This window comes from Pinus tabuliformis, chromosome 2_2 (genome assembly GCF_031772625.1).
Source record: "Pinus tabuliformis cultivar Carrire ecotype Pingquan chromosome 2_2, CPIR1, whole genome shotgun sequence".
Taxonomy (NCBI): domain Eukaryota; kingdom Viridiplantae; phylum Streptophyta; class Pinopsida; order Pinales; family Pinaceae; genus Pinus; species Pinus tabuliformis.
In genome coordinates this window covers 75,181,324-75,200,727 of record NC_142300.1, presented here as the reverse complement: position 1 = coordinate 75,200,727, position 19,404 = coordinate 75,181,324, and the positions used below count along the sequence as shown (strand labels likewise).

Below are 19,404 nucleotides of genomic sequence, written 5' to 3'. Positions count from 1 at the left end.
TTCATGAATAAAGGGTAGAGCTCATGTTCAGCTTTTGCCCACATGCTAAATTTGTATGTCCTGGCCATCTTTTGCATTTTGTGGTACATTTTCTGTTGAGAGTGGCAAAATTATGCATTTTCTTTTCTTTTTAGCTACGTCAACCTCAGGGGCATCGTTCCAGCCCCAACCCAAGGTGTGGACAAGGGGACGGGGAGGATAACCCTATGTGGACCCAGTGGACACATGTGGACCCGGATGAGAAAAGAGATGAATGGGGCTCAAATGAGTGGAAAGGGAGTAATGTAGGTAGTGTCGAGAAGCAGGACCACGCAACCAAAATCGATATTTCCCATGTAGTGCCAACCCTGAAGCTAATGGCCAATAAAGGAGATCCCATGGGACTAGGATATAAATGTAACCACAAAATCGGGCAATGGAGCTAAGAATACAAACCTAACCCATTCTTTTCGCTGAATCCCCCCACTAATTCATAACCCAAAGTGCCCATGACAAGTAAGGAAAATTACTCAACTATACCAATGAAAGGTCATACCTTCGGGGTCAGGAGGCCCACCTTCAAACATGCATTCATAACAGATGGGCAAGGGATCACATGGCTGGTTCAGGTGGCAAAGAAAATGGCACATTGAGTTATCTGGGGGCTGGAAGGGGTTATTGGTTGCTGACTAAGGACCATCTAGGAGAAAAAAAATATCCCATATACACTACCCACAAGTGGTGGGTAACATCTGACTCCAACTGGGACATGAGCTCTCAGAACAGTGCGCAAAGCCACTCGAATGGGAGGTCATGAGAACACAAACAATCTCTTGGTTACCGTAGACCTACTACCTGCACATATCAAAGGCCAAGCACACAGGGCAACATGTTGTTGTGGTGTCTTGTGATCACCCATGCTTAGTATTAGAGCATAAAATCAATAGCAAAATAAATAGTATACGAATTTAATCTAAATGCAACTACTCTACCATGAGAAATATCATATGATGTCAACTCTAATGGGAAAATCAGCATGCAATGCATCCTACTCTAACATGCATATGGTACAATGTCAAGTGTCAAGGAAAGAGGTGATACAACTTAACTTGATCGTCTGTGGCCAAAGTTCGTCGTTGAGTTTAGCAATGTAATAATAGTCCTCCCCAAATTTCGTGTGGATCTTGACAGGGCATTGGGTCTTTATCAACCAAGACCAAGTCCCTGACCTTGTATTATTTTTTAGGCTTCCACCTTTTTGCTTTGTGATTCAGTCGTTTGAGAATACAGACTTCTTGTGAAGGGAGAATGGGAGAAGGCTTCTCGATCTCATTTGTCTTATAGTATGGGATTGGTCCTAGCTTAACCACATGAGAAGGGGGTACCATCAAATTACGAGATAGTGGCATATGCCAAGTCCATTTGAAGATGACCTCCAATGGTGGCTCCCCACTTCCTAGATAGGAGCATACCCCACATGTCAGGGATATCTATGACCACAACATCCATAAGCAAGGATATATCAGGGTTCATAGCCAAAGAAACCTTAAGGTCTTTTATGAGACCTTCCACCTCCACAGGCTTGGAGTTAAAACCACATAACTTCTTAAATGGCCGAGTGATGCTAAGACCGGATTGCTTCATGACTTTTAAGGGCATGATGTTTGCGCAAGCCCCTAAGTCTAACATACAATTATGCAATAGGAGGTCATTGATGGTTAAAGTAAGCATGAATGGCTCATATCCAGGGTTTAGATCGGGAAGGTGAATGTTTTGCAACTCTTCAAGTAATTCTTCCTCTTCAAAACCTAGGGATTTCTTAATTTGTTGTTGTTGCTTTAGAAGTTTCGCAATCTCTTTCAAAGGAATAGGTATGTTATTTTCCCTATAGTAATATGTATGTCAATGTTAAGTCCAACCTCTTTGCCCTTTTCCTTCTTCTTGGTGTTTTCTTTCCTTGGAGGATCTTGTTTTTTTATTGGCTTTCGTTTGGGGATCCTTTTTGTGAGGATCTTTAGAGAGAGGTTCCTTAGGAGAGACTTGCTTGGGAATTTAGTCATCTTTGTTGGGTTCCTTAGAGGTTGCAGGGTCCTTATTATTGTCCTTTCATGAATATTGAACCCCTTTGAATCTTCCACTATCATAGCATTAAGAATGGGCTCCTCCTCTTCCTTTTTTAAGGTGACCTCATTAATGGGAGGGTGAGTGTATGAACCTACTAACAAAATGTTCAAGACATCGGATTCTACAAGTTTAGCCTGCTCATCTACCTCTTCATCATCACTCTCACCCTTTTCACTTTGGTCATCCTCAAAAGATGAATCATGCCCAATTGCATTAGTCAGAGCCAAAGTGTTTGGGACTTGAGATGAGCTTGGCTTCTCTTCTTCATTTTGTTTTTTAGGAAAGGGCTTTCCTTTAGGGATGTAGTAAGATTTTTGGGCCCTTTCCAAGGTAGTGATTTTGTTCATGGAGAGTCTGTCACGTGAGTTCACTTCTTCGCTAAGCTTTTCCATCTTTTTGAGGATGGCCAGAAGGGTTTCTTCATGTTGATATTTGGATCTATCCTTTTTGACCTCAGCTTTGGCCTTAGGGTGGTCATTAATGTCCATTCTAGAGATTCGTAAGTTTTCTTCAACTTCCATTGTTATGTCTTTAGCCTCAGTTAATGTGGAAGGTTTCTTGTCCCTTAATGCGTAGGTCAGGTGGCAACCCACAGCTTTGATGAGTTTGTCACGAATGTTAACATCGGAGGGCTTCAAATGGTCGAGGATATCCCTAACTACCTTATCAAATTATTGAATGAATTCTAGGATATCTTCCCTTCCCCTAGTTATTTGATAAAACTTTTCAATGTTAAAGGTTCCTTGTGCATTGCATGACCATCTTTTCATGAACATGTCCTCAAATTGGTCAGAGTCATCTATGCATGCTGGGGGAAGGCTAAGGTACCATTCTCTTCCTTGTCCTTCAAGGGACAAAGCAAAAAGCATCATAAGCCTATCCTCATCAAAAATCATCCTAGGAGACATGTTCCAATAGAACTCTTCAACAATGTCATGGACACTTATGGTAGCACCGCCAATGAATTTGAGCAACCACTTATTGCATTTTCCAGGTAATGGCTTGGGGACATCACTCAACTTCAAAGGGGCAAAGACACTAACCAAACGCCTTTCACTTTTGGTCATTATGGGTTGGTCTTGTTTTGAGTCAGCGTTGGAATTAGTTGCCATCTTTGAGGTAGGACCACTGATCTTTTCAAATTCAGGGAGAAGGGTGTTCTATCAGGTGATGGAGTTTGTTCTCCCCTTCTTGCAGCGGCCCTAGTTAAAGGAGGAATATTGTCACTTTCAAGTAAACTAGGGGATTGGACAATGAATGGAGTCGCCAGAGGTATATTAGAAATGTCGTCAATGAATCAATTCCTCAATGATCCACTAGGGAGGTAAGCTTGCTTCCTCCCTGACAATGGCACCAAAGATGTTACCGCTTAAACTAGCAAGGGTCCTAGGAGGGGATCCTAAAGGGACAACTACTAGGTCAAGGGAAACAATGGAGTGATAGCCCACCATCACCTCAAATAAAGCTCCTTGCTCTTTACAGACTTTCATCGATGGGAGGAGACCTAGTATGAAGAGAATCACTAGATGAATAAGTCAATGAAGGGATAAAGAGTGATTCCTAAGGGCCTATTTAAAAGAAAGACTAAATTTTGTGGGTTGCTTGCTTGAGAAGCAAGGTGTAAGGCTCTCTAAGAAGGGCCAAGGGGATTTCAAGGGCTAGGGTTTAAAAATAACACTTGCAAACGAGGGACCTAGTCCTAGAGATCCTTGTGAAAATTTGGATTCCAAGTGGTCTTTGTGAAATTATCTTCAAAAGGTTGTGGAACCACATGAGACCAAGTGGACCTAGGTCCCAAAATTAGGTTAAGGGGGTGGAGTTGATCAATCAAGGGTATGTCTGACCTAATTGAGGGGAAGAAAGGGATCAAAGGAAGAATTTTCAACAATCTTAATACAATGATCCCAATGAGGTCACTAGCCAAGGGACTTAAAGGGCAAGAAAAAATCTTGGAGATAGGGCTTGAAATATCTTGAGATCCCACCGTCAGAATGGCTTCAAACTTGGAGGGCTCCTAGGAGACACAACAGTGCAGTAGAGGCTAGGGGATTGATTTTTTTTTTTTGGGTAACTTGTGAGAAATGTGATGCCCTGGGTCCCCTATGGAGGCTAGGCTTAGAAGAAAGAGAGGGAGGTGATAAAGATTATGCTTTTTGGTGATCACCTATGGAGCACCAATGTCCAATCCTTTGGGAGAAATGGAGTCAAGATAATACCAATGCTTGGGATGATTTCACTTGGTCAAGGAGGCCTCTAGAACCAATTTCGCATGTGAATTAGGGCATGGGACAATTGCTTCAAGGTCTTTATACTTCAATATGAAATATGTGATGACTTATCAAGTTAAAATTTCAACAAAATATCTCTAGGAACATTCACCTATTCAAACATGGCCCATGACATGATCCAACGCTATAAGAAGACAAATTTCCACTATTTTACACAAGAAAAGCAACAAATTTCAGCCTAGTATAGTGAAATTCCCCAACAACATGCATGTGACATAAGAAAAATGACAAATTAGCATTAAAAGAGCACTTGCATGTGAGAAAAAGTATATCCAATCATCATCATACGCCAACATAGAAGCTCCATGAAAAAAATGAAGAGATCTAAACATCAAAATTCATCCATCCATCCAATTTCGTCTTTCAAAAAGAATAGCGAAAATCTTACAAGAGAGAATGATCCAATCCAAGTGATGATGATCAAATGATTCCATCACACTTCTATTTATACACTTCCTAATGAATTTGATTTAGCTAGTTAGGCCTAATTTAGCCCCTAAAATAAAATAATGTGCATAATAACAAAATTTTGGTGACAAACCCACCAAATAGCTAAATAATGTAAAGATAAGCCTCTCAAGAGGGTCAAATGATCAACAAAATGACGTCGTTGGGCCTTTGAGGAGGCCTGATGAGGTTGAAGGGGTGCCATGATGAAGAAAAGGACTCCAAACATAGTGGACAAGGGGTTGGCCCCTTGTTATCCAATCAAGAACCTATGGTGCTCCCAAGTGCGTGTGGGGGCATAAGGACAACCTCATGGGTCTCCAAATGGATCAAATATGCATGTAATCCATTTTTAAGGGTTGGAATGATGACATAAACCCTCCATTCGCATCGAGAGGCATCCTGGAACATTTGTCAAGTGTATTGTGCAATTGTGGAGTCAGTTGGGCATGGTGGACCAGGTGCATCATCCTCATCCAAAAGGTGGAACATGAGCAATCAATGAACATTTTTGAGGATATGAAGTAATATCTGCTATGGTGGAGACCCATGGCTCTCAATGCTCACTCTATAAGTGCGAATGTGGCCCTCTGAAGAGCTAGGACCCCGTATAGGGAGACCAAGCCCTAAATGAAGACCCGCCTGCAATCATGCAAAAGATTCAATGCGTCTCATTGCCTTCCAATACAAAAAATCATTAGAATAATCAATTAATAATGCTTACAAGTTATGTGATCAATGGGACACTTCATGGTGGCATGCCTTTCCATAGTGGGCTTTGGCAAGTGCAAGTGTCTCCAAGCTCAAAAAGGGGGTTAACCATGTGAGAATTCCACAATTGGAATTTATTTTTCCAATTGTTAATTATTTTAACAATTTATCTGCTATGGCAAATATCAAATAAATCCACTACAACCTTCACAAATAAAATATTGCGGAAATAATAGCCTTGGAAACTGAGAAAATACTAGCACACAATAAAAATGACAGTTATTTTTGGACAACTGTCCCCAAAAAAGCCCAATATGGGAAAACTGGTGCAACAGCTGAGGGTTTATATTATTAAGCAGCATTGAAATCTGAATACAATCTATGAATGCCCAACTAGTAATCGAAACAGCGAGAAAATTTGGGCAAAATTATTTTAAGGGAATTACCCTTCTTCCACAAGCAATCCCGGCACAACTTCCTTCAAAAAACTCGGCCTCCTAGACCCTCTGCGCTGCTCTACGCAAATCCTATAACGTCAAGTCTCCAACCTGCCTCTGATAAAGTCGTTTTGCTTGTCTCTGCTGAAGATTGAGAAAAGGAGTTTGGGAGCTCGGTTGTACCAGGAGTTTGATGAAATCATCCGAGTATAATTCAGCATTTTTGGAGTATTTGGAGAGCTGCTTCAGTGAATTTCAAGCCAGACCGTATTTTCTAGCCAGTTTGAGGAGGACGTGGTATTTGGGGTCAATTTTGGGAGGTCGGAACTAGGCCAAACCTTTTATGGGTTTGGGTTGGTTTATTGAGACGAGGTTGGGGCCAATTTTGCAGAATTTTCTGAGCACCAGAGATGGGTTTTTCAGCAGTTCATTCCCAGCAGACTCTGCAATTCCTCTTGGACAAGGCATTTTTGGGGCAGTTCATTCTATCATTTGGGCGTTGTATTCTCCAACCTGAGTCTTGTCTAGCTTGCCTTTGAGGCAAGCCTAGGTACACTTCTTCTGTACCCACTGTACTATTGCTCCAAAAATATAATAAAATGGCTCAGCTGGATGATGCTTTTTGGTGATAATATAGGTGTTTATTTATATTTCTGAATTTTGTGTATGTATGTCAGCTAGTGCTTTGTTTATCACTGTTTTTCCTAATTAGGAACATTACAATCTGATATAATAATGAACTGGAGGTATTAAGTTTTAACAATGAATGTGGCCACCTCAAACAGAATTAGTACAGATAATTCCTAGAAAATCAAGATAGCACATTTAAATGGTTAACGTGGATGTAAGAAATCTATATAGGTAATATAAAATAGATCCAAAAATAGAATATCCAATCCCTACTATAACTGTATTCAGATCCACTCTTATCCAAAGGAAATATACTCCCACAGCATCTATTCTTCACTACACCTAAAAAATAGGATAATTAAACTCTAAGGATGGATGATATATTTCAATAAAAATTAAGCTCTCAGAATTGATAGAAAAGTTCAATGGAATGACGTGCAATATCAGCAATGCATAAAAACAGCAGAGGAAAAAATTAAGCTCTCAGAATTGCTAGAAAAGTTCAATCAAATAACATGAAATATCAGCAATGCATAAGAACAGCAGAGGATTCCTGCTGATAATTTTACAAGTTTGCTAAAACATGTATTATTTAACATGTTCATTGATTCAGGAATTTACATATTTAGTTCCCAATATTCTTTTATCTCTTGCTATTTTTCATATATATATTGCAGCCTCATCCCCCCATCCCATGGAAATTGGAAAGGGTGCCCTACAGCTGCCCTTCGTCCCATCTTCCTCCCCTCCCCATCCATGGAAGAAACTCAGTGTAACATAAGCAATAAGTGTATACTATAACATCGGGGAAAGTAATAAAGTATGGCCACACCAGCTCATTATCTAATATAATCGTCCTGTGAATTTCTAAATAATATGATAGAAATACAACTTTTATAAGTATCTGAGACATGTTCGAATACAAATTCTCCACCTTGTGTAAGAAGCTTGCAGAGAAAATGGAAATGGTAAACACATAGAAGCTCTCTGATTCAATTGTCCATTGTTCTCCTTAAATAAGCACAACGTATGAAAAGGAAATGAGAGAAACCTTCAGGTACGAGCCACCAAATATCACCAAAAGTGGATTTTCCATCATAACCCCCAAACAACAAAAAGCGTGAAGCAATGCGTGTCATTGAATGATATGCCCGAGCTGGTGGAGGTTCATTACTGACAGCTAGGCGCTTCCACTGCACTGATGCTGTATCATACATGGCACTGATGAATTAGCAACAAGAAATCTGAATGTAAAACAGAAGAAACAAAATAAAATGGCACATGCCCTTGCCACCTTGAATGACTACTTTTGCCTTAAAAATCAAAGTATTCATGATGTTTCTATTATTAGCACAATGAAGGAAAGTATGGGCTCAGATATGTTTCTTACATCATTGAAGAAATTTACAGTTTCTCTTAAACTCACCCATACAGTAGCAAAGTTTTATCAAGAATTATACATCACTCGAGTGTGGCTAATAGCTTGCACTGATTTTTGAAACAAGTCATTATTTTGTATACAAGTAAGACCCAAACTGCCCACATACATCTTTTACATACCATGAACAGGCATAAGACAAACATGAAAATTTCAAGTTGAAAATCTGTAGAATGGTTAGGCAATAATGAATCATTGAATAGAAACTAGAAAAAACTACTTTGTCCAAGCTAAAATTTTAAAGAACTACAAATAGAAGGACAAATGCCATAACATTCACTGAAAGAATAGGTCATGTAAGATATTAAAATTTAATGTAAAAATTCCAGCTACTAATTTAGAAGCAATATTGTTTTAAACTATTTTGAGACCAACAAGCTGACCTGTGGAATGAGTGTGCTATTTGAGTGTTTATTGCCAGCCAATCACAGATCATGTAGCATTTATGGACGACTGTTCAACAGATCCTGCTAAAGTACAGAGTAGAGTGATAGAAGCTTGATCAAGGCAATGTGGTTGTGGCAAGGGTGGATGTCAAAACTAGCTGAAGCTGGCTGCCAAGAGAGAGAAGGGGGAACAATGAGGAAGGGTATCCTCCACCCTAAGTTGCAGGAAACGTGGCCCTAGGGGGCGTTTCGCCAGGGGAAACGAAACGAAACGCGTTTCCCCGTACCGTACGGCCTGGAAACGCGTTTCTGGCCGTACGACCACGTTTCCCGAAATGGAAACGTGGCCGTACGGCCGGAAACGCGTTTCCAGGCCATACGGGCCACGTTTCCCCCAAAAAAACATTTTTTTTTTAATTTTTTTTTTTCTAATGTAGATCTCTTACATTTGTTTGCCCTAGTGTTGATATGCAGTTCATGGTAATGTTAAATTCTTAAAGTAAAAGTGATATTCTCCTTCATTTTTCATTTTCATCCTTTTACTTAAATTTTTAACATTACCATGAAATGACTCAGGATGTTTGAGAGTGGTTTCGCCGTCATTGGATTTCATATGGAGAAAGTAGAATTTTAGATCTTACTCAAAATCCAGCAGACTTATCTGTTTTTCAGGATTTCAGGATTGGGGGGATTTCAATGTTTCCATTGGATTTTATCATGTACTAGGGTATGGAACTTGTATTTAATCGAGAGAACAAAGCCCTCTATGCAGGGGAGACTCCCAATAATCAAGAGAATGTAGGGTACTAGGGTATGAAACTTGTATTTAATCAAGAGCACTAAGGTCATTCGACTATGTAGGAGGAGACTCCCAATCAACCACGAGACAAAAAATTAGAAATTTCTCGTGGCTGATTTTGGATATTTCTATTTTCATTATGTGATTATTCATGAATAAATGTGATGTAAATTTAGATACTTATTCTATGCATTGACAATTGACAATTTTATCATAATGTAATAAATTAGAATGTATCATGTATGCTTTATGATTGCACATATTTCGTAAATTCCTAATATATATATATATATATATATATATATATATATATATTCGCGTTTCCCCGTTTCCAAAATTTGGGGAGGTCGCGTTTCGTATCGCTTCCCGTTTCGGAAACTCGTACCCGTTTCCCCGTTTCGTGCAACCTTGCCTCCACCTCAATGTCCTCAACCACTATGAAATGACTAATGTTCTGTCAATTGATAACAACAAGCGAGTGATGGGGATTGGTATTGCTATGTTGTATTAGCATGAACCTCGAGGAACAATGGCAATGAGGAAATCTCACACTCTTAGCATCCAAGACCCCAGTGAAGAAGCTCTTAATGGGGACCTGGCTACTTAGGCAGAGCTGTGTGTGCATGTGTAGAGCAAAGGGCATCCGATCTTGGGGCCTCCAAATCTGTATGTTGCATTGTTGGTGGGCAACTTGTGGTCTAGAGCACCAGCTCCACACAAGTCATCAGAGGAGAGGATGAAACCCTAGTTTTCGGAGATGGAAAGAGACTTGAGGTCACATTAGTCATTACTCTGGAATCTTTAGTTGTATGTGTTGGTCAAAGTTGTCATTGATGTCAATATGAGCATTGATGAAGATGGCAAAACCCTAACTGATGTCAACATGATGAAACCCTAAACCCTAGATCTAGATGACACCCTTGTTATTGCATGAATAAAAGTTGGCTAGCAAACCCTCGAATGAAACCCTAGTCTATTGAAACCCTAACCCTAGGAATGTTTGTTCGTGATGATGCCCTAACATAAAAAAAAGCTAAATACATTAATAAAACCCTAGAATTATATGTTCAAACAAGCCCCAAGTCCTAAATGCATTGCTAAATTTAAAACCTAACTTTTATCCCTAAAATGAGAATTAATGACCTAGTGTATAATATATATGTGAAACCATGTAAGAATACAAAAACATAATAAAAGCTTTTATAATGTTGAATAGCATATATATGAAACCATGCATGAATACAAAAAACAAAACAAAAAAACAAAAGAAACATATTAAAAGTTTTTTCATAATGCTGAAAAGCGTATAGATGAAACCACGACATGCATCAATACATGATTAATAAAAGGAGGAACATATGCAAGAACATATTCAACAACATATTAAAGTTTTTATAACTCTAGAGTCTAGACTAGTCGGCTCCACCACATACGTGACATGAAAATGAATATAAATACATGTTAAAGAACATTTGTTTGAAAGCACGGAGACAAAAACAAAACTAAGGAACAAAGAGATCCTTCACATATGTAGAAGAAAATTCGATGTCCGTTTATTGATGAAACGGAAGCACAATAGAAGAGAGGTCAAGAGAATTGAGGCGTACTAACGTGTAGCAATTCTAAAATTGGTGCTGACATCTTATATCTCGCGGACCTGCAGAAAATACCTGTGTGGACCTGTAGATGATAGTTGTGCGGACCTGTAGAAGGTAATTTGTTACAAAACAGTGATAAATATTCTATGAATTGTGAAGATTTGGATCTACCTGCGGACTTGTGGCAGGATATTTTTTTTAAAAACTTGTGGATCAATGACACACTCCAATCCTATGCACTAGCTAGTGAAACTCTGGAATGTGACATATCTCTGGAATTTTGTTTTGGTGATTGCTTTGCGAGTTGAAGACCTGGGTAATATTTTTGAAGTCTTTATTGCAAATATGTACGATATCTCTTGAAGCCTCAAATTGGGGGCTGAGTTGCCTTATTGCACTGGAGTATTAGATAGGGTTTATTTCAGTTATTGGTTGAGTCTATTGACATCATACATCCCTATGAGTTGTGCCCAGGATATGGATTAGGGAGCTGACTTATTGCTGAAGAAGTGTTATTGGAATTGGGGGGAACATTTGTTATTAGTTCAGACTTTTTTATTGTTGATTCCTTCCTAGAAGTTTAGAGTTGTAAACCTGTGGAAATCACTCAAACCTGTAGTTATACTTATTGGAGACCTGTGGTGATCATTTTGTTTTGGACCAGTGGAAGAATAACCTTGATTTTTGGAGCAGAATAGATTTTAGTCCAAGGAATCTGTGACAAGAAGAAGCTCGGACCTAAACAGTGAAGGTTTAGAACTGTGAAAGATCTAAGGCTTAAAGATTTTGAAGGTTCAGATTTGAGGAGAATACCAGACAAGGACTTGTGACGCAATTGAAAACTGTATATTTGTTGCAGACTTGTATTGGATGAATTGCAAATTATTTGGTGAATAATTGGAAGACCTTTTAAACCTAAACCTGTAAAGAGTTTTTGGAGACATTGTTATAGTATCTTTGAAGATTATCTGTTGAAAAGAACCTATTGTGCAGTTGTTGCCATGTTGGAGAAAACCCTAATTCAGGTAGGGTTGAAGTTTCGAAGCATTATTGGAGGCCCTCATGAAGTGACCTTGAAGAAAATTGTTTGGGCGACATGAAGAGTTGTGGCGACACCTTCTGAGAATAATAAAGTTGTCATTGATGAAAAAAAAGGATTCTTGAAGATTGATTGAAAGCGGTATTGAAGATTGTCAAGATTTGTTGCAGAACGTATTGAGGAAGCCTTGAAGAACCATTGTACTTGTCTTAAAGAGTTGTAACAGAGGGTTGGAGCCCTAGAGGATAGGAGTCCTCAAGAAGATTGGGTTGGAGCCTGTGCAAGTGGAGAGGGTCGGAGCCTCATAAAGACAAGGTTGGAGTCTTATGGAAGATAAGGTTGGAGCCCTAGAGGTTGGAACCTCATAAAGACCAAGTTAGAGCTTGGCACCAAACAGGTCGGAGCCTAGTTGATTGAAGATTGGGGACATCAACAAAGAGGGCATAAAGACCTATGTTGAAATTTTGACGTTCTATGCTACAACAATTACTTATTCCAAAACTTTCTTTCTTCTGCAATATTAATTAAGCAATTGTAGATAGAACCTACATCGTATAGACCATATGCAAAATAGAAGACAGCCAAGAACACAAGTAGACTCAGAGAACTTAGTTCCAATGACCATAGCAAAACCCACAAGGGGAAAACCCAACTAGATTCTTCTTCTATTAGAAATCAAATGTTTAGCAGAGATACAGAGTACAATGAGAGATCAAGAGAATAAGTTCACCCAAATATGAACAAGATGTAGCATGAAGATCAATGGTAGCAGCAGCAGATGCACACACTGAATCAACCTTCCCTTCAACTGAATCAACACTAAAACCCTGAATCACTGAATCAACCATGGCTCACCAAGTTCTGCTCTTACTCTCCAAGTAACTCACATGCCAAGCGGGAGAGTAACATATGCCCATTTAGAAAATGTAACTCATGCCATTAAGGAGGTACGCATGCCTTTGTAACTTATGTTTTTAAGAGAGAGTGTAACATATACATTAAAGAGTGTGTAAGAGGAATCTTTTATGACAGGTTTTTATTGAGTGTAAGAGAGTGTAAGAGAATCTTTTTTGACGTGCATTAATGAGTGTAAGAAAGTGTAAGAAAGTGTAAGAGCATTAATGAGAGTGTAAGAGGAATATGCCAAGCCAATAATCAGTGTAGGAGAACATTATTGAGAGCCATGGTTGAGTAACTTGAATTTCTTTTTAATAATAATATAATAGTATCATAAGAATAATAATATTAATGATAATATTGATGATTAAGTCGAAATTGAACTATTAGGATTGATTGGCGATCAGAATGGATTTTCCATCAACAATATTTGATTACCAATCGATGCAAGGTGATTTACTATTGTTCGAAAGTCATACTTGAGACTTTCTATTTTCAAACTTTCTATTTTTAGACTTTTTATTTTTAGAAATTCATCCCCTAAGCTGCCAAATTTTCAACATTCCCTCTCAACTAGGGAGGAATTTCTTTCTACAACAAAATATCCTTTCTTTCTTTGCTCATCTCTGCTCCGTATCATCAGGAACAATGATGTCTCACTCTAACAAAGAAGAATCGTCATAGGGGAGCTCCAGCTACCACCCTATACACTTGGGGGGCTTGCCACTTGCCAACATATGACAAGGATCTCGCACAACCAAGTATCATCTCTGCTTGGAGGGATAACCCACTCGACAAGGATCTCGAACAACTAAGTCTCATCTCTGCTTAGGGGTATAAACCACTTGTCAAGGATCTCGCACAACCAAGACACATCTATGCTTGGTGGGATAACCCACTTGTCAAGGATCTCGCACAACCAAGTCACATTTCTGCTTGGGGGCATAACCCACTTAACAAGGATCTCGCACAACCAAGTCTCATCTCTTCTTGGGGGGGCTCCACTTGTCAACACATGACAAGGATCTCACACAACCAAGTCTCATCTCTGCTTGGCGGGTCCACTTGCCAACACATGACAAGGATCTCGCACATCTAAGGCTCATCACTGCTTGGGGGGATCCACTTGTCAACACATGACAAGGATCTCGCACATCTAAGACTTATCACGATTCACAGCTTGGAGGGATCCACTTGTCAACACATGACAAGGATCTCGCACATCCAAGGTTCATCATTGCTTGGGGGGATCCACTTGTCAACACATGACAAGGATCTCGCACATCCAATGCTTGTCATCCATGACCACCCTCTCTATGAAGTGTAATGTTCCTTTTCCTGGTGTTCCTTATGGCAAGGTTAGGATGGACCTTCAGAGTTGGGCGTAGACAGGTCACAAGTGCAGGTTTGTGTCATCGGCGGGCCCAGGGGTTTTTGGTGGGGTTTTGAGGAGTTTTTATGAGATCTGATGGCATTCGTTTGGTATATCCCATCATCCGCACAGTTTGTCTTTCGTTCCGTTGCATTCTGACAACTTTCAAAAAATTGAGTTATTAATGTGCCTAACTCAATTAATTACGCTTAATCTGGCATTTTAGGAGGAATACTTGGCAGAACACCTTAGTGTAATAGCTCGTTGGAAGCATAACGAGAAAATCTACAAGACGAGATGGCTAAGAGTGATTTTTGGTGGCTTGAGGAGGCATGGTGGCCAATTTACCATTTTCCCACATTAAAAAGAATATTTTAATTAAGGGAAATGTGCTCAATGATTAAAATAATAATAAAATAGGAGCTTCTAGAAGGGTCCATTAGATCTATAAAAAGAGGAGGAGGAGGCCATTAGAGGATATTTTGGATTTGACATTTCTTCTTGTATGAGAGGTTGAGAATCTGGTTCTCTACTCTTCATTGGTAGCCCCAAGATGAAAACCCTTGAGTGATTTTGGTGAGAGTGATGAAAACCCACCTCATCTCCTTGGTGGATTCATCCATAATTCACAGGCATAGTGATTGATTTCAGTTCAATTTTTGGAGGGTCAGCACAGCATGGAAGCAAATTCTTGAGGCCAGGTTCGCATCTCATCTATTCTATTATATTAGCATGTAAACCCCAGTTATATTATAATAAAGCTGAGATTATTTTCTGCTTATCGTGTTTTGGAATTGCATGCATTCTATCGGTTATAATTTACATGGAAATCTTTTGTTAATTGAATGGTTATTTTATGAATAATTTTTTATTAAGCTAGATTTCTGTAAAATTAGCAAACTAACCCGTTTGGGACATTACAATGGTATCAGAGCCTTGGTCTGGGCTTAGCCTAAAGATTTTCCCAGTTTCCAGCTGCAACCATTATTGTTGGAGGGTTCTTTTTGGAGAAGTCAAAAACTCAATTCATGTAGCAAAATGAGGAATTGTTTAAGGAGCTCGACAAAATTCCTAATGGAATGTGCACCAAAATTCCAGTGAAATTGTCGCATGGATATTAACTCTTGGATCAAATTATTTTGTGGAGCCAAGATTATTTAGATGACCGAATTATTTTATGAAGTCCTGGCACATTATTTGAAAATGGGGGCCTTGAAATATTACTTTAATCAAAAGGGAGTAAATTGTTTAGAGGGGTTGCTCTAAAATTGAATTTCGAAGCCCAGGCCAAGAATTAAAATTCCAGAACCTGTGAGTACTAATTCTTCTTAAAGCTGTCCAATATTTTGAAGAGGGTCGAGTGCTTTCTTTATAGAGGCCATACTAAATTTTAAAAAAAAATCAAGGGTCGTGGGACGAATTCTCTGAAGGACGAGCTGGCTGAATGCGAAGCACTGGGTGAGCACTGTAAAATCGATTTCTTTGTGACGCAAGGAAGAAGTCCATGACACATCTACCTCACGAATAAGAGGAGAGAGAAGTGGAGATCCGTCGAATACGCCACTACCATCTTGGCCAAGTTGGCATCGCTTATACCAGCCCCTGGGAGCTGAGTTGTTATTGGATCGGGTTAGAGTTCGTCTCCTCTCGCTAGATCAAGCCAGTATGAGCTCGTATACCTGGGAGCAGGTTGGTTGAAGTGCCTCTATTGGAGTAAGCATTATTGCACATAAGAATTCCCCAGCAGTCGATTCCAATTATCTCACCAAACTCGTTGAAGGAGCTAGCCGCATTCTCTTTGTTATTCACCAGCGGAAAATTGTTTTTCCCACGGAACCGAGTGACATATGTGCTATTGACAATTGGATACAAAAATGTTTGTGTGCCTTGACAGTTGACTAATGCAATCGCAAGTGAACTCAGAGTGTGGTCCAGAAACGATAGGAAGCTTGCATTTATTTGAAGACGGGGGAGAGGCCGATTGAAATAATTGAATGTACATGTTGTGCATGCAGACATTGTTTGGCCCTGAACGTATCTGAGCATATTGACAAGTTGGAACCCACCCGCCAGAAAAAAAGAAATAAAATCATGGTCGATCCATTCTATGCAAAGAATTGGGAATGCAGGACGACATTTTTTTGTGAAGAACCCATCATTTATTTGCAGGGAGGCACCAATGAAATTTAGAGGACTCGACTTCCCTTTCACTACAAGGGCTATGGATTCCTCTGCTGGCTGCACGTATTTGGTGTCCATTGGAAGGCTACATTTGTTGGTTATTACACAGTGAAGCGGGCGCAGTCACCTGGGAAATACATTGCTAACCTAAGTCACATGACACGTAAATACAAGTATTCGACACGAGATGCAGCGACCACAGAAACAGGACACGGGACACATTTTATATATATATATATATATATATATTAAAAAATACTGAAATATAGTGCTTGACCCATATAGATGTGAATCATGATGATATCTATTTAGTATTTAGTATACACTATTCACAATTTAGTAATTTACTACATCAATGATGTTCACAGTTCAATGTTCATTATTCATGTTATAATTTTTGTTATTAACTTCAAACAAGTTTGATCATGATCAAACTTCACATAAGGTAGTTTATGAACTATAAATTTATATGTGTTCAAACTTCATTGTTGACGAGAGCGTTAATCGACCTTTCCCTTCCTTTAGACCTCGAAGGTGTAGTGAGCAATGAGCACATGACTGGGAGCTAGGATTTTTATTTCAACACATGATTTATATGTGGTCACTCATGTATAATTAAGTTAAATTCCGTAGGCTATAACACAAGTTACAAGAAATTTAAGTGCTCCAAACTCTCAGCAAAGCATGCAAACGCTCGTCTCCTACATCTCCAGGTCCAAGTCGATGTGAAGTTGTGAGCATTGCGTCGAATCTGATGGAATTCCTCACACTGCACAACAAATTGGATTCCAACAACGAGCGAATTCAACTTCGGTGGCATACAGTGACAAAAAAAACCCAAAAATAAACCATGTTGCAGGTTTTAAATGTCACTTTTCATGGGACACGTGTCCTAAGAACCAAAAACGTTAGGGCACGTTTTCGACACGTCCAAAACACGTGTCTCGATTGGAGGACACGAAGAAAAACAATTTCGACACGTTTTAGGGTGGTTTTCGTGTCCGACACGTGAAATAAGGGACACGAGACCCTGAGGGACGTGTCCTGTGACTTAGTTGCTAACAGTCACACTGGAAGGAGCCACAAATACTGAAGACAATCCTGCTGCCGTATACCAGGTTCCTCTAATCATTGCCACTGCTATTTTCAATCTTTGATGAATGCAATAATAAAGTGGCAGAAGCATTATCTGTGTTTCTGGGCACTTATAAAATCAGTATTTATCACATGAAAGCATTATCATGTCAAATGGAGTTCACTGTGGATGTATTATTTTGAGTTCATAGATAAAGTTGGTACAGTTTGAGGCTTCTCTGTGTTACCAAAATCTCTGTATGTGTCATTTGAAACAAATCATTAAGGCTACGCCTACAGCAAGTGTATCAAACTGTTTGGTAAAACTACACACTGAAGTTGGCCACACAACTCAGAAATTTCTAGAGGGTAAGTGAGTGTTGTGGAAAATTTTGATCACTGTGTCAAGTTAGCATAAGGATCAGAGCCACAGAGACCAAAAAAATAAATAGATAATTCTGAAATGAAGGAGTGCAGGGTTATTGAAATTGCACTAGGATGAGTTGATATATTACTGGAGAAAGGGACTGATGTTTATGGTTGTACTCTTGGAGCAGAATTGACAAATTGAAGCTTCCCTTGCTGAAGCAAAACTTCCAGTGTTATAGCCGACTGTTCCTTGGAAGCCGAGCATCATCATTGGAGTAAGATTGGACATAATTTTATTGGCAGAGTTGGGAGAGTCAAATTGTTGGGGAAAACCTCAGAAGAATTCCAGACACCAGTCGACAAGCAATCAATTCAAAATCAGGTTTTATTGAATGTTCAGACCTCGTGTCATTTATTAGTCTGAAATCAATCATTTTCATTGGCACAAACAGTGGTCTGTGTAATTTTCTGACTGTATGATTGTTTCCATCCAAGGCATGTCAAATATATGTTGGTGAGAGTTGTCAATGAGGATTTATATGCTAGATTGCAGAGATACATTAATACCACATGTCTGTACACTACTGTCATTGGGGCCAAGCCTTGTACATTTGAGTGAGTCTATGTGTTATTACAGATTTGTACATTTGAGTGAGAGTCTATGTGCTATTACAGATTGTGTTCGGGCCAACGTTCTGAGTTGTGTGAGAGTACGATAGTTGAGTTTCTAAGGTTTGACTAGCTTGATTGAATGTTGATGTCATGTTGCTATTGAATGATGGAGTACCTAGAACACCTTTTAAATCAACAGAATAGAACATCAATGGACTGCAATCTGGACCAAAAAACCACACAGAACAGCAAACCATTCTCAAAAGGGATCCACACCCTTCTCCACCAAGAACTGCCAAAAGATGTACAGAAGGGGCAGGAAGTAGGACACAAAATCTTTGCAATGGGGACAGATTTAAAACACATAAGGGTCACATGGAAAGTCCTTTTAAAACTAGATGAGTTGGATGCACTGTGTTCCAAAGTAAGCTAGTTAGAAGGGAAGAAACTGATTTGGGCTCTAAAACCAGCTATGCTTGCTCTCATACAACACAAGTTCTTGGAAGAACCTTGTGAAGGGGTTAGACTTCCAGTTGCATCTTGTCTCAGTAACATCATGAGACTAACTGCCCCTATAGCTCCTAACAATGATGATGTTATGAGGAGAGTTTTCAGACTGATAGTAGACACTTTCTAGGACTTGGACAGCAGTACAGGCTCTACCTTTGGGAAGAAGCTTGAGATTTTAGAAGTTATGGTCGTGACTAGGAATTATGAAATCATGTTTGTATCAAGTGTCTATGGAAAGAAGGAAACTACCCCATTCAATGATCTATGATCATTATGCAAGATTGAAGAAACAAGATTAAAGGCGAAGAACTGCTACAAAATTGGAAAGGAAGAAAGATTTTCTTTATGTTGATAATTACTTATGATGTCTTTATATTCTTATTAACTTTCTTATGTTCTCATTATCTTTGTTCATCAAGCATTTACCAAAACCAAAACACAAAGATCAAGGACACCAGATGTAGGCACTCAGGGAGGTCTAAAACCCCTATATAGGGGAAAACCCAATGAAAA

General features: G+C 39.2%; 1 protein-coding gene across 2 annotated transcripts in view; it reads right to left on the bottom strand.

The window, feature by feature from the left end:
• Positions 1 to 19,404, bottom strand: part of LOC149191513 (Galactose oxidase/kelch repeat superfamily protein) — a 464,035-nt gene that overhangs the window by 157,974 nt on the left and 286,657 nt on the right. For both annotated transcript variants that reach the window (XM_089404308.1, XM_089404307.1), the window contains exon 12: positions 7,668 to 7,820. In XM_089404308.1, coding sequence (XP_089260434.1) covers positions 7,668 to 7,820 — 153 coding nt within the window. The remainder of the gene's footprint in view (positions 1 to 7,667; positions 7,821 to 19,404) is intronic.